This window comes from Panonychus citri, unplaced genomic scaffold (assembly GCF_014898815.1).
Source record: "Panonychus citri isolate SS breed McGregor unplaced genomic scaffold, ASM1489881v1 Contig00090, whole genome shotgun sequence".
Lineage (NCBI taxonomy): Eukaryota > Metazoa > Arthropoda > Arachnida > Trombidiformes > Tetranychidae > Panonychus > Panonychus citri.
The window spans coordinates 364,927-391,928 of record NW_026515495.1 but is presented as its reverse complement, the minus strand read 5'-3'; the positions used below and the strand labels follow the sequence as shown (position 1 = coordinate 391,928).

General features: G+C 31.3%; 2 protein-coding genes across 3 annotated transcripts in view; one reads left to right on the top strand and one right to left on the bottom strand.

Annotated features, from left to right (window-relative positions):
* Positions 1-13,279, bottom strand: part of LOC128387425 (adhesion G protein-coupled receptor L2-like) — a 69,532-nt gene extending 56,253 nt beyond the window's left edge. For both annotated transcript variants that reach the window (XM_053346618.1, XM_053346619.1), the window contains exon 1: positions 12,775-13,279. In XM_053346618.1, the coding sequence (XP_053202593.1) occupies positions 12,775-12,949 (175 nt within the window). In that variant the 5' untranslated portion in view covers positions 12,950-13,279. The remainder of the gene's footprint in view (positions 1-12,774) is intronic.
* Positions 13,280-22,637: 9,358 nt separating this feature from the next.
* On the top strand, positions 22,638-23,876 carry LOC128387418 (uncharacterized). Its single transcript, XM_053346608.1, has one exon. The coding sequence runs from the start codon at positions 22,638-22,640 to the stop codon at positions 23,874-23,876; it is 1,239 nt and encodes a 412-aa protein (XP_053202583.1).
* The last annotated feature ends 3,126 nt before the right edge of the window (positions 23,877-27,002 follow it).

Sequence of the window (27,002 nt, the reverse complement as noted above, 5' to 3'; positions counted from 1 at the left end):
TTTTCAGCTCAACTTTTTCAACGAAATGTTTTCCAAGCAAAGGAAACCTAACTCATAGACCAAATGTTATCCTCAATAGGAAAACATTGAAATGATTAATTGTAAAGTTTTTCTCACTTTTCAAACAAACAAAAAATGTCTCCAAGAGTAATGAATCTCAATGGGAACATGAAACTGAGTTTCTTTCCTGAGCATTACCCTGATTATTGTAAACCTATTGTTTCAAAATGAGCTTGTTATGAAAGAAGGAAAATTTCATGATATCGATAATCTCAACAGGAAATATTGTTACTGAAAAAGTAACAGAATAACCAGAATTCAGTTTACAATCTCGATATTATGAGTAACCTAACAACGAAAAGTTTGATTGCTTTTCTATCCAGGTAATTGTATTTGGAATACTTTTTGAAAACAAAAAGAAAACAATCAAATTCATTGAGTAATATTTTCTGTTTTTTGACAATTTTTCATGTGCTGAATGAAAATTCAATGGAATCAAACTCAGAACTGACAAATTCTCCCCAGTTGATCAGAATTGGTGGTGATTAATATTATTATCTACTCTTATTGATTACAGAGTCATTTGATTGTTCATTATATTAATCTCATCATCTTGGAGGAAGCAAAAGTAAATTATATTGTATGGATAAAATATTCATCAACTAATGAAATCAGAATTTAATCTCTCATGTTATCCGATGTTATTTCATGATAATGGAAATTTAATTTTTATATCAACAAAAATTTTCTCTCATTCTAATAAAAAACTAATATTATCATGAATGTTTTACTTTTTACCCCTTAAGTTGTGTTACATTTTTGTTATACACTTTGTTCATATTTTAACTAATTTAATATATAAGAGATAAATTCTCAATGCTGAATTCTCAATTCAGTTGAACAAAAATCGGTGAACAGTTAACCCTCCAGGAAATTGAGAGATCGGAAAGAGACTCAGAGTGAAGATATTATTTGAAATTCACCGAGAAATGTATCATCTAGTTTATTATGAAGATGGAGAAAAAAAAATTAATCATATCATGATAACGGTAATAAGGGTTATGCTTCATGTGATATTTATTATTAATATTTGAGTAAAAGGAGAGGGTTGGGTTAGTGGGTGGGAGAGATAATATTTGTAACTTTTTAACAGTAAAATATTGACATGGAAAATATTATAACAGAATTGATAACAACTCTGTCAAGTCGTAAGAATATTGATTCAGAGTTACGAATTAATGTAAAAGTGTATGTGAGTGTATATGTATTTGTGAATTCTTGTTGTATTCTGAGAATCAGTTCAGTTGGAAATGGAATATATGTTATTCATATTATTATTCTGACAAAAAGAGAAGATCGTCTCTCTCTCTCTCTCTCTCTCTTTCAGTTTAGAATGAATGGAAAATATCAAAAATAGAATAGAAGAAAAATGAAAAAAGAAATAAATGGTTGATTGCTTTTTTATTAAAAAGAAAATACGATGAACAAACTGAGAAAATCATTAAATTCGTAATTCATTTGTATCTTTACCATGGAAATATATTAATGAATATTATCCGAAAGAAAACACAACAGTGACAATCAACTTTCTCAATGAATTTCTATCGAATCTGTTATTCGTATCATGAGAATGGACAATAGAAAATTTTCACTTTTCGAAACAAATTTCAAACTTTTCGTTTCATAATTCAGAATGAAACAGAAAATCAACTTTGACTTCACTTTGAGATTCAAATATAAGATCAAGCATTGACGAAGATAAATGATTAATAATGGATATTAGATTTTCTCTCTCTCTCTCTGTCTCCGTGATTACATTTAATCAAATCATTATCATCATTAAATCTTAATTAATCAATGAAACTTTTGTTCTAACAATTAATTATCATTATTATTAGAACACTTTTTTCTGTATTGAGAAAAAAAACTTTTCGTTTCTCTTTGAAAGTTTTTTTTGCTTCTCTTTTAATGAAAAAATTTATATTATATTTTATTCAGCATTTCATGTTGATGTTATTCATTAATGATGTTTATTTTCATGATTATATCTCCTTATGAGTTTACTTAACGCAAAGGGGTTAACATGGATTCAACTATTTTAATGATCAAACACAATTTAATATAAACAAAATCACGTGACTATTCAGATAATAATCAAAAGGTATTATCTCAATTCATGGTGAACATTTATATTCTCATAGGAATGAATATCTCTATCGAGGCTTGGATAGCAATTCCAAAGCATCTTCTTCAGCTCATCTCTCTTGCTAAAAGCTAAGAATAAAATAGCTGAAGAGAGAGAGAGAGAGAGAGAAAGAGTAATGAAAAACATGATAAAGAAAAGGAAAATATCAATTTCCATGAGAAGAATCATTTTCACTCCCTGTTGATGTAACATGAATATTGGATTAATTTTGATAAGGAGGAAAAGTTGATATTCTCAGCAAGATGATTCCTATCATGGTCTGTAGGATAAGAAATGAAAGGAACGAGAAAATATCAATCAAAATAATATAATGAGCAGAAATTAACAGAATCAATGATTTGAGAATTGTTGTTATTGATCAACCTTTTTGAATTCACTTGATGAATGAAAGTGATTAAAGAACAACAAACTTATAAGAAATTTATCATGAATGAATTTCATGGAGAAAATAGTTTGACTTGAGTTCCATCAACTGAGGAAATGCCAAGGGAAAACCTTAAGTAAACGGAAATTATACTCTCAGGTTATCCTCAGAATTTTATGTTCACCAGAACTCAACTGTCATCATCATCTCTTGTCATTACGAGTAACTTTTCTCCGTCTCTCTCCTCATCATCATAATCATCTTCTTCTTGCTAATATAATCATGGTAATCATCTTTCAACTAGAATTTAACTTTGCATGTTGATTCATTTGAAGAGAAACATTTTTTCCCCTTATTCTTATATATAAGAATCGCAATGAAAATGGATAAAGTTCATTTTCACTTTGTGTTACCTTCATCATTTCTGTTTCCTCTTCATCCTTTAATAACCTCCATCATTTGCAAAAGTATATAACAACAGAATACCGGTAAGAATATACAGTTTTATCATCATTATCATCATCATCATCCTTAGGAAACTTCAGTGGTTCAAAATAAACGGGAAATAAGAAAATTTTGTCAACATTCACCTCAACAGGAAATTAATGTTTACTTGATGCTCGTTATTTTCACTTAACCTTCTTGCACTTTTCCATCATCATCCTTATCCTTCATCCTCTCTCTCTCATCCTAACCATCTTTATCTTCATTCCCTTAATATATATAACTGTTAATTATAGTAAAGAAAAAAAAAGTATAAAGTTTATCCTCATTAAAGAGGATCAAGAACTTAAATTTTCCTCAGCTATTTCAACAGAAAACAAAGTTTTCCAATTTTCACCAAAGTGAAAATAAACAAGATAACAAATAGGAAAGTTCATTTCAAGAATAAGGAAAAGTTTCACTGATATATAAAATTGAACTTTACCTTACATGGTAAAAATTGAGACTCATAGATTGGTTTATAATAGTTAAGGTGTGTAATCATTTCCACAATGATTATCACTACGATTGTTATGGATCAATTGTCAAAAGTTGATTAGATAAACATCAACTCGCCAAATGAATCAATTTTAATGATGAGGATGAAAAAGAATCAGCAACAATTTAAAATGTATAAAGATTGACAATGAATCTTAAATATATATAAATTCAAATGTGTTCATTCAGATTCAATGTGATGCCTCATGTTTACTTTTACTTGTTTGTCACGCGAAAATCAGTCAACATGGTGAACATGCAAAAATTTCAAGTTGAAAACTTTTTCTTTTCACCCTGAAAATTGAAATAACAATGAGTCGTAATGATGATCAGCAATAAATGAATCATGATAATGTTTGTTTACTATTATCACAAGAAGATGAGAAAAAAAGAAAACAACAATTTCAAATGTAAACAGAATAAAATTTTCATCTGAATTCGTAAAAAAATATATAATCATGTTCATCACCTTAATTGGAATCAGATTGTTAAACATAACAGAATCTCAATCATTCATCCTCATCACTTTGCATCTTAATTAGTTGCAATCAAATTAAGTCAAAACATTTAATTACTGTTGATCTAATGATCTTGTTTTTCAATATCATTAACGGAACAATTAATGTTAATTCAAATTCATTAAGAGTCTTTTTTTTTACTAATCAACATGAGGAAACAAATGAAACATTTTCTCAGCTGATTTAATCTCGAACATGAAAATTCATCAACTACTAATGAAGATAAATAATTATCTCTCTCTTTCTTTCTTTCTTTCTTTCTTATGTTTTATTGATTATTGAGAATCTGAAACTTTCTTTTAATTTATCATATCGATTCAGAATTCAGAATATTAACTTCACCATGATTATAATAATAGTGTTTAAAGTCCAGTATGTAAATGAGATTCAAATTCAGATTCCATGTCCATTGATTATATTAACTCTCATGAAATGATTATGAAAATTGATTGTTGAATAATAATAACAATCGATAAGTTAAATGTCTCTAATGAAGTATTTTTATTATCATTTACGATAATGGAATCGAAAATGAATCAATTGAAAAAGTGAATTAATCAGGGATAGAAATTGAATTCAACTGAGTTAGTAAAAGATCAGAATCAATGTAAATAGTGGAATCGTATCGATTTTGATTTAGAAACCTGGAACAATAATAATAACAATCAATGACACAAAATGAAGATTTAAATGTAAACATTTCCATAAGGATTAAATTCATTAGTGAGATTTACCTGAGATAAATTCAGAGAACTGAGGAGAAACTACCATGGGGAATGAAGAAGTGAATAAATAATAATAATGAGAATTGGAATGAAAAATGAGTTGGATAGAGAAAAGCAGAATCAGATGAGAAAGTGATGGAAAATCATGTTGATAGAGATTAAGCTGAGAATATATTAAAAGTAAGGACAAGATGAAACATTTATCTTTTTCCACGTTCATAAGTTGATACAAATTCTTGAACGTAATCAACGTTCATCTCTCTCTCTCTCTCTCTCACTCATTCATTTTTCTTCCAGCGAATCCGTTTAATCTGGTAATATATTCTGAGCACAATATGTTTGTTATTATGATTTTTTCTTCTGCTCTCTTTGCATTAGGATCAGCAAAGAAAGAAAAGAAAATCAGAAATAAAAAGTTATCCGTGATCAACGAAAATTATCAGAGCTAAAGTCCAATCTTCTCTTAACTGTTATTATATCTTTTTTTCTGTAGACACTTTGTGGTTACCGGGTAACCAGCAATTCAACAAATAACCAGTGAACCAGGAAACAAAAGTGATGCAAGAAAAAAAAAGATAAAGGTAAAAGGAGAGCTAAGCTGTTATTAAAAGGTTACTCTTGACATCGCCAGAAAAAAGTAACTTTTTTATACCTTAGATTAACATTGGATCAGAACTTTGTTGTTGTTGTTGTTATTTTTTTTGCTTCTTCTTCAAAACTTTTCCCAATGAGTATCAACGATTATTCAGATCACGTAATTTGCAACAGATATCAAAAAGTTCACCATGAAACTAAAACGTTTTCTTTATCTTCACCATGGATTCTGATTTTCTCACCTTTTTTCCCCACTTCCATCAAGATTCTTACACGATACGAGATAAGTTTTCATCGTCATGAGTGTGAAAATTTATGCTCATCAAGAAAATAGCAACAGAATCATATGTAAATTCAATTGTAACTTTTATATTATTTTCGCAATTCTTATCACATCAATTTGAGAGAGAGAGAGAGAGAGAGAGAGAGAGAGAGAGAGAGAGAGAGAGAGAGAGAGACTTGATTGATTCTAATGATAAGTTATCTATGTGAATTTATTATCGATTATTAATATCATGGTGATAGAAAGAGACGAAATTTTTTTTCCAAAATAAAATTGACAAGATTTATTGTCAATCATTTTGAATCGATATTGATAAATGAATGAACCATTAATCTAGAGCATTAAGTTACCTGTTTAAATATTCAAATTCTCAATGATTCTATCAACTTTTACCCTTCTATTATTTTAGATAAAAACAAACTACTTATACTCTCTCATGATAATGGTAATTGTTTCGCAATAAAATCGTAAAATTCAGTGACTGTTAATATTGTTCAGATAATACCCTGGGTGTAATAATTTCTCACATGAAATAAGTTGAGTGTGTAAAACAAAACAAAGCAAAAAATATTAATAAATAAATTTTACTCACAGAATCACATGAGTTCATTTGATATAATGTCTTTTTTTATTCATATATAATATTTATTATTATATTTCATCATTGTTACTCTGTATTTATTTTTTTTCCTCCTGTTCAACTAATCTGATTTCATGGTTACTCATTAAAATTGATGATAATTTTTTTCAGCATAACCATGATAACGATGATGATAAGATTGATGGATAATATAATGTATACACAAACAAAGTTGTTTCCATCTTAACCTTGCCAGAACTTTTTTCTCCTTCAACATTATCATGATTAGACGATGAGCTAAATTAACAGATAATCTAATATTCATTACAAGGTAATCATTACAATGTTCATGTTTCAAGAGATGCGAGAAAAAAAAATTTGAATATGCATCATATTAACTATGCATTATTATGCTGTTGACATTTTCTGCATCTTACTTTTTTTTTGTTCATCTCCTGGAATCAGGGTGAATTGTTGATTGCATTCTTTATCATCATGTAATCTGTTCACCCTGACAAAGTTTCGAGTTGAAAGTCATCAACATAATTAACATATGAGACGATAGGAAGATGGTTCTAGTTTTACAAGTTTCTCTCGAGAGGAATTCTAGTAGTAGCTATGATACTCATGGTGATAATAATCATGTTTTGATTATCATCATTTTCATATTTCATTGTGAAAATTTTTCTCTCAAATGTTCAGATTGTTTTGCTTAGAGTTTTGTCTTTGCTGTTGATTTTGTTTAGCACGAAATAAGGATCAGAATGATGATGATGATGAAGATGATGATACGATGATTATCATGATGTTTTATTTACGAGAGTGTGTTAAGAACTTACACTGAAAACAGTAGATGAAATTGCATGAGAATGGAAATAAATTATGAATAAGATTCCTGAGATTGTTTTACTCTTCAGAAAATGTGAATGAATAAAGCATAAGCTCAGAGAGAAAATGAACAAGACAATATGAAGAGAGAGAGAGAGAGAGAGAGAGAGAGATATCTAAAGGTATGAGGATAATATTCAAGAATAGAAAAAGAAAAAAAAATCTCATCGGTTATGATGTATGAGAATTGAGATTTGAAGTGATGACAGAATAAAAATCTAAGAGCATAGGAATATTTTTCTAATACATGATCATCATGATCCTGAAAGAATTGAATCTAAAAATAGAGTAGACAAAAAAATTATGAACTTTTAAAGTGAAAAAAAATACAAATTCAATAAATCGATTTGACTCAGATCATAAATCAATTAGATTTATTGGATTTAATTGTAATCAGCTTAATCTCAATGCCAATCTAATTACAAATTAAAAAGGTGATAACCTTAATATCAAAAATTGAGAAACAAGTTTCAAGTTTTTTTTTTCTCATGATCATTACCGATCTGAATGTTATATATGGTTCTCAGTTATCATGCAACAAAGTAATTTACAAATGAATAGGGAACAACATTATGTTTTCATGAATCTCTTTTGGAAGTTCAATTTTTTTCTCCAGCTTCATAATTAATGTAAAAATCAACTAAGAGGATAATTATTTCAATTAAAAACTCAAACAACGATCTGTTATCCCTCAGCATCATGAACAAATGATGATAACAATCAGGGAAATGTTATCTCATTCAATCATTTTTCCAAAAGCTAAAAGTATATACATAAAGTTGGGAAAAAAAGTTCCTAAAAAAATTGAAAATGAAGCAAAAATCTGATATAATCAAACTGATTCTTGAAAATGTAAACATTAAAATTGAGTTTCAACGTTTTCTTTTTATTATTATTATGATTTTAAGCTGAGAATAAATTTAAATTGAATATTTACCATGATAATAACTGAATCAATCAGAACTGCCAAACTAAAATGATAAGAATGAACAATTGTTGAGGTCCATTAGATTAGCTTACATAATAATATCGTGATTGTATTAAAAATTCAGAGGAAAATGAAGGATTCACCAAGAAAGAGGGAGAGAGAACAAGTCAAATTCAGTTGAAAGATTGAGAATATGAATCAATATTAATCAGTGTACATGAAAATATGAACAATAATGGAAACAGTAACAGAGGAAAAAAAATATTATATAAGAAATGGAAATAAAAAGTAATAGATGAATAGACTTGAGGCTGGAATCGTTAATGGATGAACATGAAAAAAAGTCCAAGAAAATGTAATAATAACTGAGAATGATAATATATTAATAGTAAATGCTAATAATAGGTTTCTAGCCCTAGGGCGTTGTTTCAAGCTCATCGCCATCATCATCATCATCTTCATTTTCATCTTCTTCATCATTATCATTATCATCTCTTCAGTCTCTCTCTCTCTCTCTCTACTCAGTTCAATTCAGTTGAATCTTTTTCCAGAAAATAGAATAACAAAAAAAATCTAAAAACAAAAATGAATTGAAAGTCAAATAAAAATGAATGAATATCAAATGAGATCAGAACTTTTTTCCTTCTCCTGAAAAAAAAATTCACTTTTTCCAATGAATATGATTGCCTAATTGCTGAATAAATTCAATTTATTATGTATTATATGAATTCACTTGTACGGTGATCAATTTAATTCTGTATTTATCTCAATCAAACTTAATCATAAACTTAGAATTAGAATTAACAAAAAAGACAAATGATTCTAATTGTTGATGAGAATAATATAAACATTTATCTTCTAATCGTGAATAATTAACACTATCATGTTCCCTGTTGTGTATAATAAATGTAATTAATTTCGTTAATTAATCAAATTGATTTCACATGAAACTTTCTCAATCCAGGTAAAGTTATTCACGAAGGAATATCGATGATAAAAAAAGTTCGTGGCTTCGATAACCACATTTGAGAGAGAGAGAGAGAGAGAGAGAGAGAGAGAGAGAGAGAGAGTAATTGTTAATTGGTTACGATTATATTCCGACTAATTGGAAATAGGTGATAATTGTAATCAAAGTGTAGAAAGTTATTCAATTGAAACTGAGAAAATTTCAGGGGAAAACATTTCGTACGCGGTTAAGAGTTCAAGAGAAAACGGTTCACTGAATCTTGATAGTTTTTTGTTTCTCTTTTTTCAAATTGAACTTTTTTTTTCGTAATTCGTATTATTATCAACAGGATTATCTTACAGAATTATAATCTTTATTTGCTCAACAACCATGAAAATTGAAGCCCTTTAACACAATTAACGGGTTAATTCATTTCTCTCTCTCAACCATTATCATCATTGGAAAATTTCATCTAATATAACAACAATTTGATGTGTAAATATATCAGGTAAATAGCTGAATGAGCCGTAATGTTGATTATTGAGATTAAATTGTTGATTCAGTTGAATGGAAAATGATTCCTTCTCAAGTTTCAAACGTTGAAATCAACCTGAAAATCAGATTGAAGAAAACCAATTACCTATTGTCATTTACCATCAAGACCCACATCAAATGTTATATTATATATATGAATTAACTTGACGGGGAGAAGGAAATTAAATTGAGAAAATGATTAACATGGTAAAGGTTGAGATTTTACTTTCACATTATCATGCATATAATTACATAAATATGCTAGTATATTATATTAATTAGAGGGAAACAACTAGCACCTAATTCATTCAACGTGCCATAAGATTTATGATTAACACGCCGATGAATTTTTCTAACGATAATTGAACACGCTTTCTGTTTTATCGTTACCTGTGCTCACTATCATTACCTTTACCACCCTCATATTTATTAATATCAGGAGGAGGAAAATTCATCTTCATCTCTCCATCATGAAAAGTGATCAAAATGATTGAAAATTATGTTGTTCATTTATATAATCATATACAAATTAAGAAACCGTGTTGAGAGTTAATTGTCTTGGTTACACTTAATCAAGATAATTGGATAGATTTATTAACAAAGAGATTGATTATCAGGAAAATTTCAATTCTCATAATCAATTGTTATTCTGTTTGTTGTATTGTTTTGTTTTTTGTTTCTTGTAGATAATCAATGAACAATCATCGTAATCAATTTTAATTCACTAATCAAAATTGTAACTCTAAGATAATCATCACTCATGAAACAATTTAAATGCCAAAGAAAATTTCAATTGTCTGAAAGTGGACAATGACCAGAAATGAATACGTGGCTTACCCTCTTGTATTTGCTTAACTAATCACAATTAACAAAGAATCTTATCTTAATCATGATAATCAGGATACAATTAGAGGACATTTAGGTCAAAGGGAAGATGGTAAAGTTAAGATGACTTTCATGTGAATCTCCATTAGGGAAAAGTAAAGAGTGAATGTCTTTCATAAGCTGATAGATTATGAGATAAGTTACATAACTGTCCAATCTTAAATGTCCATTGATAAACTAATAGAACTAAAAATGTACATATTATCATTTTCATCTTCATTAGTTTGTCACATCATCTTCATCAACCCTCAGGCTATCGATCTTACAATCTACAGGGTATTAGGCAAGTGAAACATTGGATAAAGTAAACACATTCTGATGTCAACTTGTACTAACCCTTTTTGTACTCGCATACAAATGAGTTAATTGATGAAGAGAAAATGACTTAATAATATTGTAAGAGAAATTAATTAGTTGAAACCCCTGAAAAGGAGGAGGAAATCAGAGTAATTGAAGTTGTGGTAGTTTAGAGAGAGAGAGAGAGAGAGAGAGAGAGAGATACAGGTAGTTGCATTGAATAAGAAATAGAGAAAATATAAAAAGATGAAGATAACTTAAGAAATAGACATGATTGACATTGGAAGATTGAGAATCGTGAACCTAAAGTGACATGATACTGTTGATGGAATTGATTCAATACTATGATGTGTTACTAAACTACCTTGCCCATCGGTCATTTGGTAAGAAATGAGAGAGAGAGAGGAAAAAAGTTATAAACAGATCAACATGATGATTTCATGTTAAATGTAGTTGATGTAGTCAAGCAAGTTACAGGTAAACGAGAGTAAAATGTGAAGATGAGATGTAAAGATGATGTTCTTGGTTGGATATCATCTTATTCCAGCCCAAAGTCTCATTTGTTGGACCCCTGAGAGGGTAAAAGTCAAGGAGGAGGCAAAAGAATAACAACAAAAAGAACAAGTTTCCCTTTTTTTTGTTCCTTTTCCATTCTCCATCTTGCTCATCATTCATATGTTCCTTTTTCCTATCCCAGTTCAATGATGATCTTCATGACATGAGATTCTGTTTTTCTCTCACTCACAGCTTCCGGTAACGAGACTTGTTATTACTAATAAGATGGAGAGAGGGAAATGTAAAGCAAAGTTCATCTTCTCTTGTGTGTTAAACCCTCTCAACTTTTAAGCCTCTTGACGGCGGTTAAAGTGAACCCAACCATTGACAACGAGCTGGAAAAACATGACAACACTTTTCAAATATTGTTTTCTTTTTAAATCAAGTTACTTTGAAATTATGTCAACCATGCAAATCAGAATAGAGACACAATTGTCTCTCTCTCTCTCTCTTTTAAAACAATAGATGGACTCTCAGTGGTAATATTGTTATCGATTCAAAGTTTTACTCACAAACTGTCCCATGAAAACTCAATAAGATGAGAAACAAAAAATTGAATCAAAGTTTCCATTCACTTAATGAGTGAAACACTTCAGAAACATTAATCATGAAGAGAGAGAGAAAACTTTTATAAGAATCAAATTATTGTAACTTTATGCTGCTAATAACGATCAATAATAATAACGAGAATTATATTAGAACAGTAAAAATGATAATGGACTGGACAGAGAGAAAATTAATCAATATTAAATAGGGAAAGTCCAGTTAATCGATTATTAATTTTCAATAGAGTATATAAAATATAATATTAAATATTATCATCTCTTTATATTCACTAATAAATCAGATTACTAACTATTACAAACTTTTGGAACAATTTTTTTTCCCTTATACATATTTACTAATTGTTGTTGAGGTTTAAGTAGCAAATGATAAATGTTTACCTGTGTTACCATTACAACTTAATTACTTAGTTGATTTCTTAATGTTCAAGATGATTATTAATAATGTATCATCATTATTGACTTTTGAGATTATTGAAAGTAAATAAGAATTGATAATTAATGCAGAGAGAGAGAGAGAGATTGTGATGATAATACTTGAGATGAACAATTAAGCCGAATGGATAAACAAGAGCGAAATCAGATCAAAGTTCAGAGATCTAATTAATGTCCTGTGTCTCTATGTGAACATCAATCAAATCTAAGATAATGTTTACCTTTTTAACTTCTCAATGGTTGATGATTAATGTATAAAGATGAAAGAAAATGAGAGAGAAACTCAAGAGATGATAATCATCATGTTGATAGAGAAAAAAAGTTCTCATTCAATTTTGTTACCTGTTGATTTACACTTTCCAAGCTTTTCTCTCATTGACTTATACTCTTCAATTCATTTAACTGTTCAATGATCAAAACTAGAAACTGATTGATATTAAATGGGAAGATTAATTTTTTCGTAAGAAAATTAAATCAACTAATTAATTTTACCTTGTTTTTGATGTTGTTGTTGTTGTTGTTGTGCTCGGTTACTCTGGTGATGATTAACCATTTGGTCAGCATCAATCATTAACACTTGATCAATACTGACCAACACTATTGATGTTAAAAGTGATGAGTAAAGTATACACAGTAAATTGATTAATTTAAACAATTGGACCAACATGTTAACAAGATATTATCACTCAGTTAAATCCAATAATTAGATAAATTATCCATTAATTAATAGAGACTAATCCGTGAATATAATCCTTGTTTGTTGATGTTGGTAAGAAGCAAAAACTTAATCACAATCAATATCAATTAGATGAAATTTTCCCGATCAAAATGTAAACTTGAAACACCGTAAGTTCATTTGGTGGATACCAATTGATTGTTTGACCATTTTAATTGTTGTTATTAAGGAAAATTGGATAACATAAAACATGAAACATGAAAGAAAAACAGTTTACAAAAGTCTATCCGATTCTCATCTCTCTCTTGTTCTGGTTAGAATACAAATCTCACTTTGTAACATCAAATCCTCATCCGAATGATGGAAACTTGAACAGCCATTGAATCGCCATCTCTTGAGTTACAATCAAATTAATCGATTCAATTGATTCGTTTCTTTTTGGTAAATCATTCTAATCATTACTAATCCAATAAGATTAACTTTTCATAATCTAATCTAGTACATCAGGTAATCAATTTGAATTTGCAAACAATTATAAAGGTTAAACACTTGATTAAAAATCTATTGCTCTTTGGTGTTGATTCTTATGCTTTTTGTTTGGTGTACTAATTATTCAAGTGAATTTAATTGTTGAGTGTTGAGTAAATTTATTTTTCTTTGATTGTAACTCGTCATTAACTACCAACCATGATGGCTGAACAATTTAGGAATGAAATATCCCCTGTGACTGTTGATAGTTATCTCCATCTTTTAAGATCAGATTTAAGTCTTGGTCAATGGGCTTCGAGATGTTTTTATATTGAAGGATGAATTCGATGGCCATGTCTTGATTGGTTCTAATGGTACTGAGTTTCACGATATTGTTGAATTTTCTCCTCACCAAAAAGTTCCTAGATGTTGGGTTGAACACCATGGGAGAACCTTTTTCCTGTAAGTAAAAAGATGCTAAATACTGGTACTATTGAAGAAGATGCTGATTATGAAGACATTCATTGAGAATTGAAATGATTCTGGTAGCCAGAAGAATCTATTAATACCATCAGCTGAAGTGTATCTTGAGTAAATTGAAGTTCGAGGATCAATTTAATTGAACGACTTATTAGTAAATCAGTAATTGTAATTAGATTTGAATAAACAGTAAATGATTAATAACCCGATAAGTTCAAGGTTAATCATGAATAGTAAGAAAAAAAAATGAAATCGATTATCTGAATTTCCATCCATTAGATGGCGTAGGAAACAGTTAAATTGTTAGTTGATTAATCGGCTAATTTAGTTGTTATGTAATTAATTTACTCAACAATTGTAACTAATTATTCAAAGTAACATATTGTGTTATATTAATTTATTACAGTCTCCCAAATTTTTAACCTTAAATACAATCAGAGAAATTGATTGTTTGCTTCCTGAAAATGAAATATTTAATCAGCTATCAAAGTAATTTAAATGATTGGTTAATTATATAAAATTGAATTGAATTGAATTGAATTGAGTAATATTGAAATTGTATGTTTACAATTTACTTTTACATCTCATCAATAATGATGATTACAATTTATGATACGGTTACGGAAGCAAATGAATAAAAAAACAAACAAATCATTTCACTTTTCAATAACAACTTTGAACTTAACATGTTATTGTAATAATGGAAAAGGGAAAACAATCAGATTGAAATATATTCATTAACAGTTTAATAGTGAATTCTGATTATTTGGATTGAAATCATCAGGAAGTCCATGAGTAAGTTCAATGATGTACATGATGAATTCATCTGAGCTTAAATGAGATCAGGATCTATTATAAAGAGAGAGAGAGAGAGAGAGAGAGATAAATGTGATCTATTCATGATGAAAGAATCATGTTGAAATTGATGATCAATTATTGCTAATTAATTAATGTTGTTTAATTAATTCCAGTTAATATACATTCACCATGGGAGATGATTATTGATAACTGATTGCATTTTAATTGTGAATGTTTATATTGTGAGTATTTATCTGGTTCACTGAATATTATTTACTCAAGTTTCCTTGAATTTTCATGATGAATTTACATGATGATGATGAACCATTTGATCTGGTTATTTGTTACTTATCTTGAATATGATAATAATAAATTTAATTGTAAATATCGACAAATGTAAAAAGTTATTCGATTACAATTCTAATTCATCAAACAAAAACTTTGACAAACTGAATTATCTTATAATCAATTTGATTCAGTTTGATAAGAATTACCATGTAAAAGCTTATTGAAAGTTTCACTTATTCCATCAAGAGATAGTCTAGTTAAATAATCAATTCTTAAGTGAGTTAATGTAATTTGATTCAGCAGAACTTTACAGAATCGATATTATTAATAAGTAGCTTCATGGTGAAAAAGGAAAAAAGGTAAAATTATTACCTTTCAAAGTTCTGCGATTCCAATTTTGTTCATCTTCACATCTCAGAGTAATTATCTTCTTCTTTTCACTTGATGAATGAAAATTTTCCTAAATTCTCCTATTAAAATGGTTAGTTGATTCTCGACAATCATGTAAATCATCATGATAATAATTTACGTAAACCGAGTTATCGAATTGGTTTCACATGGATGTTACAATATTCATTTTCAAAGTTGCAAACTTTAAAATCAACTGAATGCCCTGAAAATTTGCTACAGAATTTATAAAGTGTTGGATAAGCTTTTTTTTCCCTGTCAATTGAATAATGATTAAGTGAATTTATCAACGTCACCCTTGATTGTTGGTTAATAGATTAGAGATAATTAACCAAAGGATAGATTGTTAAAGAAACTGTAGTGTGATCAATGAATTTTGTTATACTTTTTTTTTCAACTTTCTTGCTCTTTATCACTTATGATGAGGATGCTCATGATGTTTATCATGTTAATCATGAAGGTAATCTAATATAACTATCAAGGTTGAAAAAGTCGTAAAAGTTGAAGCTTGAAATTTGTCAGGGGAGAGGAAAAAAAATGAATCAATCTAACGGTAAATCATAATTTCCCATCAATGGAAGGATAAATTCTCATTTCTCCGTTCACCATGAACATATTCATATGATGGAATCGAGTTGAGGTTTGAACAATTGAGAGTCAAGAATAGAAATTTGGGATTCTTGGTAACAGTTCAATCAATTGTTATTATTTGGAATTCATATTGAATAATATCATGTCTTGTGTCAGAATGTATCAGGGAAAAGTTTACCACAATTCTCATGATTTCATCAAGTTCAAGGTTATAAAGTTGAAAGATCGATTCCATTTGTTATTCTATGAACAATTTCAAGTTCTTTTCCCTCATATTGACTATTCGTCTTTCCTGTGGGATATTTCATCAGTAATAGATGAACAATGTCACCTAGAATATAGTAAAAGTTTTATCTCATTATATTGTTTGTTCAAAGTTCAATTTCGAGGCCAAGTGGATAACAAATAATTCTGATCACTTGAGCCGATGAAAATGAACCTTGAGGCGTAAACAGAATACTCAATGTATATATATAAATTACGAAGTGTCCATTGATATCCACACAAACGTATTAATACAAACACGAGAAAATTATCATAAGAAAATGTTGCCAATACGATTGATTCATTTTCACCAGTTGCAACTCAGATTCAATGAATTATCAATCACATTCCCCTGATTCTCATGAATTTTCATACACCAAACAATTGAAAAAGGATGTTTAGTTGATCGAGTTCAAGTTTCATCGTTTATTTTTAGCCACTTTAATGTGTCAAAGTTTTTCATTATTATCATGTAAATGATTAGATGAACTTCAATCAATAGCAACGGAAATTAATCAACAACATTGATTGCTGATGATTAGAGAGAGAGAGGAAAAAAATTAATCGTTGATAATTATTAGTAGTAATTAACTTTCACAGTAGTAAGAGACTAACACTTGACATCTCTGGCACAGTTGACGCCTCTCTAACAGTACATCTCTAGCACAAGTACATCTCTGGCACAGGTACATTTCTAGCACAAGTACATCTCTGGCACAGGTACATTTCTAGCACAGGTACATCTCTAGCACAGATACATTTCTAGCACAGGTACATCTCTGGCACACGTAGGTTTCTATCACAGGGACATCTTTAACACAAGTACATGTTTAACACAGATACATCTCTAGCACAGGTACATTAAGTTACACTTATAAAGTTGACATCTCTGAAACATATTAAAACCAACATTTCGTATACATTAAAATTGACATCTCTAGAACAGGTTATCATTTAATATACATTTCTAACACACATAAAGTTGACATCTCTAGAACAAGAGTCAGTAATATAAACTTATTGTATCTGGAACAATACATCTCTAGCTCAATCTATTACACATGCGTCGAGTCAAATCAAATAGTATATAAACTGAGTGAATCTTGAGGAAAATCATCAGTTTTCCTTCACCTTCACTAGAGTTACTTTCACAGGTCTCCAAGTTTTGTTGTGTTCAATATGGAAAAAAGAATGTATTTTTTTACTATCTGGAAAATGAGTGTAACTCTTCGATTGATGTTCACTGATAAGGTCCGTCGAGTTGATATACGATCGTTCAATATGGGTAACAAATGTGGTGTAAGTCTAACACCCTCCGAGTTAAGACATGTTTTCTACCATGCTGAATTTTACAATGATGAGTCTCCAGATCTCAACTACTTTGATTTAAAGATTGAAAGGGATGGTCCCAAGACGTTCAAAGTCAGTAAAGGAGGTAAACCTGGTATTGTATTATCAACTGGTCACTTCAATTACTGGAGACCACTACTTCCTGCTCTGGTATACTTAATATCTGAAAAAAATTTACCAATACAACAACTACTTGATCTCAAGTACTTATCAACTAAGCTGTCGATTCATGATTTGGTTAGACGACGATGGAGTGATCTTACCGAGGATGAATATGTGCCAGAGGTGTCTTTCCTACATGATCTTGATCTTATTGATCCAGAAATGTATAAGAAGTGTAAAATCGATTGGGAAGCACTTAATTCATTTTATAGATCAGATCCTCTTGTATTCGAATCTCTCGCCAAGTTTATGTATATATAAGATGAGACAAAACTTGGTTAACCATCATTTTGATTTAGACCTTCATCAAGTAAACATGGATCACATTTGTGCTTATTTCGACACACAAGGATTCTATATCAACAATCTTTTCCATCCTGCTGAAGTTGCCTTGTTAGCTGATGGTCGTATCATTCACCTCAAAGTTCGAAAGGCTTGTGATTGTTCTCTCTCTCAAGATGAAAAGAATCAAGCCAAGTATCTTACCACTTATCTTCACGGACTCGAAATCAATAACGAAGGAGTTTCTACTCAAGAGATGAAGGAGATAATCGTCAAGCACTTCAGAGCCAGTCGGAAAAATGGATACGTCTTAACAGCCTGTAAGTCAAAGCAATCAGAGGAACTATTGGACTGGATGGATATTCCTTATGTCAACATAAACAACTTGTATGGAGCCTCGTGCAAATCAATAAATGATGATAGAAAACCATGTATTAATCATAAACAAAATGTAATCAAATTTAAATGTTCCCTTTCTATTGTACAAGACATGGCCACTTATATGAAAAAGTATAAGAATGGTATCGATGTCGTTGATTAACCTGTTTAAGAAAAACATTAAATAATTTTCAAACTTAACCATGTCTACCTTTAACGTTTATTTACATCATCCTTTCACCATGTTGGTCGCGGGACCGACTGGTTGTGGTAAAACTTACTGGTTAAAGAGACTTCTTGATAATGTAAGTAAGTATTGTTTACCTGAGCCGGCAAGAGTAACTTACTTTTACGGAGAGTACCAGAGTATCTTTGGTTCTATGCCAAAGGTAAACTTCATCCAAGGTCTGCCTGAGAACATGATATCAAAGTTTGACGGTGTTCAGCCAGAGTGGGTCATCATAGATGATCTTATGTTAGAGTCAACAAGCTCAAAGGTTATAAGTGAGTTGTTTACGAAAGGTTCACATCACCGTAACCTATCAGTGATATTACTGGTTCAAAATTTTTTCACAAGGGGTAAAGAAAGTAGAAATATTTCCCTTAATGCCCAATATTTGGTATTATTTAAAAATCCAAGGGATCAATCAATCATTTCGTCTATCGGTCGACAAATGTTACCAGGTAAAACATCAAAATTACAATCGATTTATGAAGATGCAACAAAGAAACCTTATTCATATCTTTTTATTGACTTGAAACCTGAGACACCAGAAGAGACAAGGTTTCTAAGTAATGTTCTCGATGAAGAACCATACATAACATCATACATAGTATAAGAAAGGTGATACTCTATCTTAAGCTATTAATAAACTTCAATCATGACAGTTAAACAAGCAATCAAGTATTTTCCCTGTCTTCAAGCACTGGCTAAAGCCAAAAGTGTTAAACAGAGGAAGAAGATTTTAGCAACTTCCCCTAAATGTATTTACAATGTTCTAGTGGATATAGTCAAACAAATACTCGGTGGGAAAATACCAGTCAAACCACATTACAAAACCAAATTAAAACGGTATAAGAATGTGTTCCGTAAATTAGCTGGAAAGTTGAAAAGTCCGAATAAAAGACAAATCATCAACCAAGCAGGAGGTTTCTTACCACTGTTAATAAAACCAGCTCTTACAATACTAGCTACAATAGCAGCTAACAAACTTATGCAATGAATACAGTAACGAGAATGTATCTTGTAACTGAGGATCAGTATAAGAGAAATGTATTGAGACCTAGTATGACACGAAAAATATTAAATAAAAATTTACCAACTGAAACTAAAGTGAAATTCATTAATAATATGGTAGCACGAGCAAGTGACAAGTACTTGGACCCTGTTGAGTATTATAATCAACCTGAAGAGTCAACACAAGAAGAGTTTTATGATACAGCAGCAACAGAGCCTTCATCAATTGATGAGACTAAACAGGAAGAGAGTGATGAACCTATGGATACTACAATCAAGGAAACTCAGCCAATGACAAGTACACCAGCAACCAGTAAATATTATTCAACAAGTAGAGTAATTACACCAACATCATCACAGAAAAAGAAACAGAAAAAACAATTGGAGTTAGTACTGAGAAGTATCAAAGGTCTTGTAGGAGAGAATGATGTGATTCTTGGCCCGGACAAGAAACCAGTTCACAACAGTAATGTTAAAAAGATTGTCGAGCATTTAAGAAAACAACAGACAAAAGCAAGAGCACCTAATGGATACTATCAGGTTATACATTCACTGTTGATGAGCGAGACAGATGCCACAAAACTAATTCATAATAAACAGGCACTGACAGCTCTTGAAGTACAGAAATCATTCCCTTCATCATGGCAACAACTGACAAAAAGTTAAAAGAAATTTATTTCGATCCTAAATCTCCTGGTTCATTTGGAAGTGTAAGAAAGTTATACTTTGAAGCCAAGAAAGAAATCCCTGATTTAAAGTACAAAGATGTAGAGAAATGGTTATTCAAACAAGATACATATTCACTGTTCAGACAACCAAATAACAAGTTCCCAAGATTACCAATTTTGGTAGATAAAATTGACGAGCAGTGGCAAGGAGATTTGATGGACATGTCTTGGGTAACAAGAGAAAATAACAAGTACATTCTTGTTTTGATTGATTGTTTGAGTCGATACGCTTGGGCAGTACCGGTTAAAGATAAGTCAGCAAAGACAATGATTGAATCAATCAAGTATATTTTTGAAAAGTCGGGAAGAAAACCTGATAAACTGCAAACTGACCAAGGTAAAGAGTTTGTCAACACTTACTTGAGAACCTTCCTTACAAGTCACAAGGTAAATCATTTTACAGCAACTGATGGAACAATAAAGTGTGCTATTGTCGAGAGATTCAACAGAACATTAAGGAGTCGTATATACAGATACTTCAATGCAAAAGAGACAAGAAGGTATATTGACGTGTTGGATGATCTAATGGAGGCATACAATTCATCATACCACAGAACAATTAAGATGTCACCTCTTGATGCTTTAAGTGACCCAGATACGGCTAAAAGTAACATCTTCAAGGGTCAGAAACATAACACTTCTAAGCAAAAACCATTCAAAGTAGGTGATGAAGTTAGAATCACGGTAAAGAAGTTGGTATTTGAGAAGGGTGCAACTGAAAAGTGGAAGGAAGAGGTGTTTAAAGTAGCTAAGGTAAAACTAACACCACAAGGTTATGTTTACCGTCTTGTTGATTGGGGTGATGAACCTATTACATCAATCTTCTATCATGATGAACTCTTTCCAGCCAAGTATCCTGAGTTGTATAAGACAACTGTGTTGAAGACGAGAGTTAATCCCAAGACAAGGAAAAAAGAGTATTTTGTAAAGTATAGAGGATACCCTGATAAGTTTAACGCCTGGGTCGATCATGTCAATAATGTCGAATGAGTTTGTTGTTGATGTCATATCCAATGCAAGTATGGACATTCATAAGAACAATACTCTATCAGAGTTTACTAACCGTCTACCTCAACCGTTACATCTTGATGGAGAATGGTTAGTTGCCGTACAAGAGATAATATATCCATTAGCACATAAAGGAAATAAACGGAGTATCAAATACAAGTTCAATATTGGTGAAAGGATGTACAAGTTTGATTATTCAGAAAGTGAAAAAAGTGACAAACTAATTGAAGAGATCAACTCTAGTATGAAATCATCTTACCGAAGTGAATATCCAAGTCTGAAGCCTAATGAGTTACAGCCACCAGTATTCTCATTAGTTAAAGTGAATGATGATGGTAAAGAGAAAGAAAAAATTATGATGAACCTGGGGCGGCCCCCGAACTCAGTGAATTATCTTTTTCCCTTGTGGAATGATCTCTCTTTCATGAGAATCCTCGGCTTTGATGGGTACTCTTACAGAAAGAAGGTAATGGAAGCAGTTAAAGATAAGTCATTCTCTATCGTGGCTCAATACCAACCTGATATCGGACCCAAGGCCCATCTAGTGTTCATTTGTACAGATATTATACATGAACACTTAGTTGGGGATACGAATGCACGAGTACTAAGAGTTATACCTCTCAACAAGAATGTTGTAGACACATTACATCACATCACTTTCACCACACCTTACTATTACCCAGTAAGAAAAAATACAATCGATGAAATAAGTATAAGAATTGTTGATGAAGGTGGTGACAATATCAAGTTCAAGTCAGGAAGGGTTTTCTTGAGTTTACATTTTAAACGTAAAGAGACTGTATAAGAAGGTTAACAATATAAAGTGAAGTAAAAATCTAAAGATGAACCGTAAAGTATACTGTTCGTGTGACAGTGATTTCTCACATCATTATCAACAACAAGCAGGTGGATTATCTGACATAACAGTATTTAGAGGACAACCTTATCAGAGAGGATACGGGTTTGGATCAGTATTCAGGAGGTTCGGGATTCCAATCTTGAAATTTCTGGGTAAACAGTTAGTAAGAACAGGGATAAATATTGGTAATGATTACTTACAAGGAAACAACTTACGTACATCATTCAAAACTCACGGGAAACAAGGTATAAGAACTTCAGCCAAAGAAGGTTTAAAAAAATTAAACGAGTTACTAGACCAATCTGGCAGTGGTATAAGAAAGCGAAGTGTTAAACAAAAAAAAGCTTTGAAGAGACTTAAACGTGATATCTTTTCATAATGGAGTACCTACATGAATCATCAATGCCTGCAAGTAAATCCGAACTGCAAGTGTTTTCAATACCACCAACTCAAACAGCAATTGAAAGTAGCTATGAAGTGGAGTATCGTCCTAGTGCGAGTCTTGAGTCTAATAACTTTTATGAAATCAATATTCCAGCGAGTGAAGACTTTACAGATCTGGCAGCTACCATGCTTCATATTCATCTTATTGTTACGTCAAAAGATAATAAACCTCTTACAGAAACGAGTAAAATCAAGGCTGTTCAAAACTTTGGTAATGCATTATTTGAACAAGTTGATGTTGCAATTGGATCAGTCAATACTGTTCAAGCTAACAATACATATCACTATCAAGCTTATTTGGAAGATCTCTTCTTCAGACATCCTAATCAAGTTGACTCAGGGTTTCACGTATCTGAAGAAAGATTACAATCTTCTGTTGATCTTTACTTTCGGTTACACTCTCCGTTATGTGAACAGGACAAACTTCTAATTAATGGTCTACCATTGTCATTCCGATTCACCAAAAGTCCCGATGGTTTTGCTCTTATTAAGACTGATGCTGCTGATACCAACAATTATAAGATCAAGTTTGATCACTTTGCTTTACATATCAAGAGAGTTAAATTATTCCCTGAAGCTCAGAAGAGTATCATTACTGGTCTTGAGAAAAGTCCAGCTAAATACTTTATTACAAGAAATGATGTCAAGTGTTTCTCTATTCCTTCTGGTCAATCATCAGCCTCTTTTGAAAATGTTTATAATGGTGTAATACCAAGACGGATTATTATCGGTCTGGTAAAGGATGCTGCTCAAGAGGAAAGTATTTACCTCGATCCATTTCAATTCAGACATTTCAATGCCAATTTTGTTTCATTCACTGTTGACGGTGTGATGATACCATCTATTCCATATACTCCGAATCACAAGTTAAAACTCTACATGAGAGAATTCATTAATCTCTACCGATGTTTCAATCAAGATGAAGGTATCCCTCAACTTAACATCAAGTATGAAGATTACCCTTCCAATTTTGCATTGTATGCTTTTGATCTATCTCCTGATGGATCAATCGGAGCTGAGACAGGAACTCTATCTCTAATCAAGAGAGGTAATATAAGATTGGACATTAAGTTTGCTGAAAAGTTAGGATCATCAGTTAAAGTGGTTGTGTTTGGACAGTTCGACAATCTAATTACAATTGACAAGGAACGTAACGTTACATTGGATTATTAAATATGTTAACTACTCACGAGATTATGTATCTTCTCCAAGAGATACCTTGGTTTTCAGGAGTTTTCCCTCTTGACAGACTACCAGTAACCCTTGAAAGGAACAAGGCAATCATAATCAACTTGGATGAAAGTTATAAAGAGGGAAGTCACTGGGTGTCACTCTACCTTGATGATAAAGGAGTTGGTCATTACTTTGATTCATTCGGTCGGACCCCGAAAGGACATGTACTTACATTCATTGAACGAGTTTCAAACTATATAATTGTTAATCCTCACAAGTATCAAGGTAATCTCTCAACAGCTTGTGGTTATTTCTGTATTCTTTTCGTACTATCAACTCAATCAAACTTGAACAAGTTTTACACGATGTTTCGCGAATGTGAACACATTGAAAATGACACCAAATTGTTTAACATGTTCAAAAGTTTTTTAATAAACTAATTTTTTTTTAAATCAAAGTAGCAAAGTTATTTACATGACAATAGATTAATATTAAATGGGAGATAAAATATGAAAGTGAACAATAAATATAAAATTAATTAACAAAATAATACAAAATTAATTAACAAAACTAATTAACAAAACTAATTAACAAAAATTCAAATACAAAGATTAATCAAATATTTTATAGTGACCATAAGCTAGTGATCTCACACTATCCAATAAATATCTCTTGTCTTCAAATGGTGAGATGGACAATTTATTTTGTTTAATCATATGGATCTTGTGATTCTCAGATCCAATCCTGGCAGCTTCATTCCTCAGAATCTTGTGATCATTAAGAGAAAGGAGATAATCATCAAAGCCAATGTGTTTCTTCAGTACAACTCTTGGAACACCTTTAGCTCTTTTCTTTATTCCATCCTCTGTACTGAGAGCATACAGTTTCGGTCGAAGTCCAACAAATTCAAAGATCTCTTTTCCACCCATCTCATCCTTGAGGTAGCCAATCTTCTTACAATTCTCCATTGAAAACAATTCGTGATCTCTCGGATAATTGGAGAAGTCCATGATGTTGGAGAAGTGTTTGAGGTCATTCATCAAACTATCAGTCTTGATGTTGTAGATCAAACTATCGGTGTCAGTATATACCAACTCGATCTTTGACCCATAATACGGTTTGAAAGTATCATAGTGAAGTTGATACATTTTCAACTTGGCCAACTCAAGAACAGAGAATCCAACTACGATCGGCTTCTTCATCTCCACCTTCAATGTCTTCATGACAAAAATGATCTTGTTTTCGTCCAGGATATTGAAGTCTTTACACAAGTTCCTCCTGACGGCTCTCTCAGCTTCAATGTCTCTCAAGGCAATATGAACTTTTGTATGTTTACGGACATCTTCAATTGTTTTTCCGTAAATAGAATTGACCATCAGCTTCCAAAAGTCCTTTTCGAAATCAGATGTAGATGATTGTCTCCGTGATGTACAAAAGTCCACATATTCTCTCAACCAAGGTGATTGTCGGAATGAGATAGCTCTGTGTACTTTTTGTACATCAAGTCCTTGTTTGACATAAAACTTCAATGTCTTGTAGTGAATCACGTATTTTTCTTTACGGAAAAAGGTTGTAACCAACTTGGTTGAAGAGATATTCTTAACTCCTTTCTCACTAAGATTTTTTACCAACTCTTTTTGGTAAGGAGAGTATAGATCACTTTTAACGGTCATCTTGTGTGGAGCCAGAGGAAAATCATTATGATTATCGTGAAGATGAGATGGATAGTCCATATCAATCTCGAGAATGAAACCAATGTCAGAGTCATCATCATGATCCAGTACATCATCAAGAAAATCAGGATGGATATCACACCATTTGAAGCCATCGTGAGGTAATTTTTGACTCATGGCATAACCGTAAAGGTTATTGACGTCCAAGTATAACAAGTGATTGTTTTCTTTTGTCTCATCATAATTAGGGACATTAGGGTTGTTGGCTTTGACATGACGATGAGTTACCATTGTTAATCCACCTCTGATCCCTTTCTCGATCATTAACAACATGTCAACATCAGTGAAAAGTTCAAGTTCAACTTTTGTTTTCTTCATAGATGCGGCCCATGTTAAACCAGGAGAAGAGAAGTGATGAAGTGGATCAATGTTGAAAGCAACCATACTTGTTTCCCGAAAGCTTTCAAAGACAGCAGCTAGTAAGAGGACATCTACCTTAAGATAAACATCATGAAGATCCTTAAGAGTTTTGCAGTTGAAATATGACCAGACAGCTTGTACATGATCATATGTTTCTTGATCGATTTCAGATTCACTTAGACTGGAATAGAACTTGTCTTTACCAGGTAAGTCATCATTAAACTTGTCTAAATCAGTCAAGTACTCATATGGAATCGATCCTTTCTTGTGAAGTAATGATGTATCACAGTCGAAAAGCTGTTTCAGATATTTATCTTTCTGAGCAGGTATCAGGTTAGAAGCCAAATTATCCAGACTTGCAGGTAAGAATGAAAAACTATCCAGGAATTTAAGATCATCAATCCAAAAGGCAATGTATTTTTCGGCAGTGTGAGGAATGATGTTTATCTTATCCTTGGTCATGGTATGATCAAGTTCACTTATAATGATGTGACCATCAAAGTTTTTTAAGTTGTGAAATACAACTGGAAATTGTTTTGGTAATTGGTATTCCAAGTTACATTTGTTGTGAGCTGCTCCTCGGAATCTCCCAGTGAGATGATCATGATCACGAACAGAAACTTGACCTAATGGTAATTCACAGATGTGACAAACTGTAGCTGATTGGAAAGCTCTTTCATCAGCTTCACTCATACAAAGAGGTTTTATATTCTGGCTCAGATAGTTGTTCATCAATGATTTAGCTTCAATGAGACTATTGATGAACTTTTTTCCTACATCATCGCCAAGGTAAAAGTCTTTGTGAATGATACGACCTTCCCAATCAACCACAATGTACCCATAGCTACAAGGTTTCAAGTCTCGTGAATCACTAGTCTCGGTCTTCGGTACAGAAAGAGTCTCAAAATCGGCATAAATTACGAAAGGATGTTTAATCTCCTTCCGATAATCCTTTCGTTTGAGTATGTTGTCATGTTTGGATGGTAAAATGATTGTTTGTGGTACATTAACCATACAGTCCACTTGATGATCT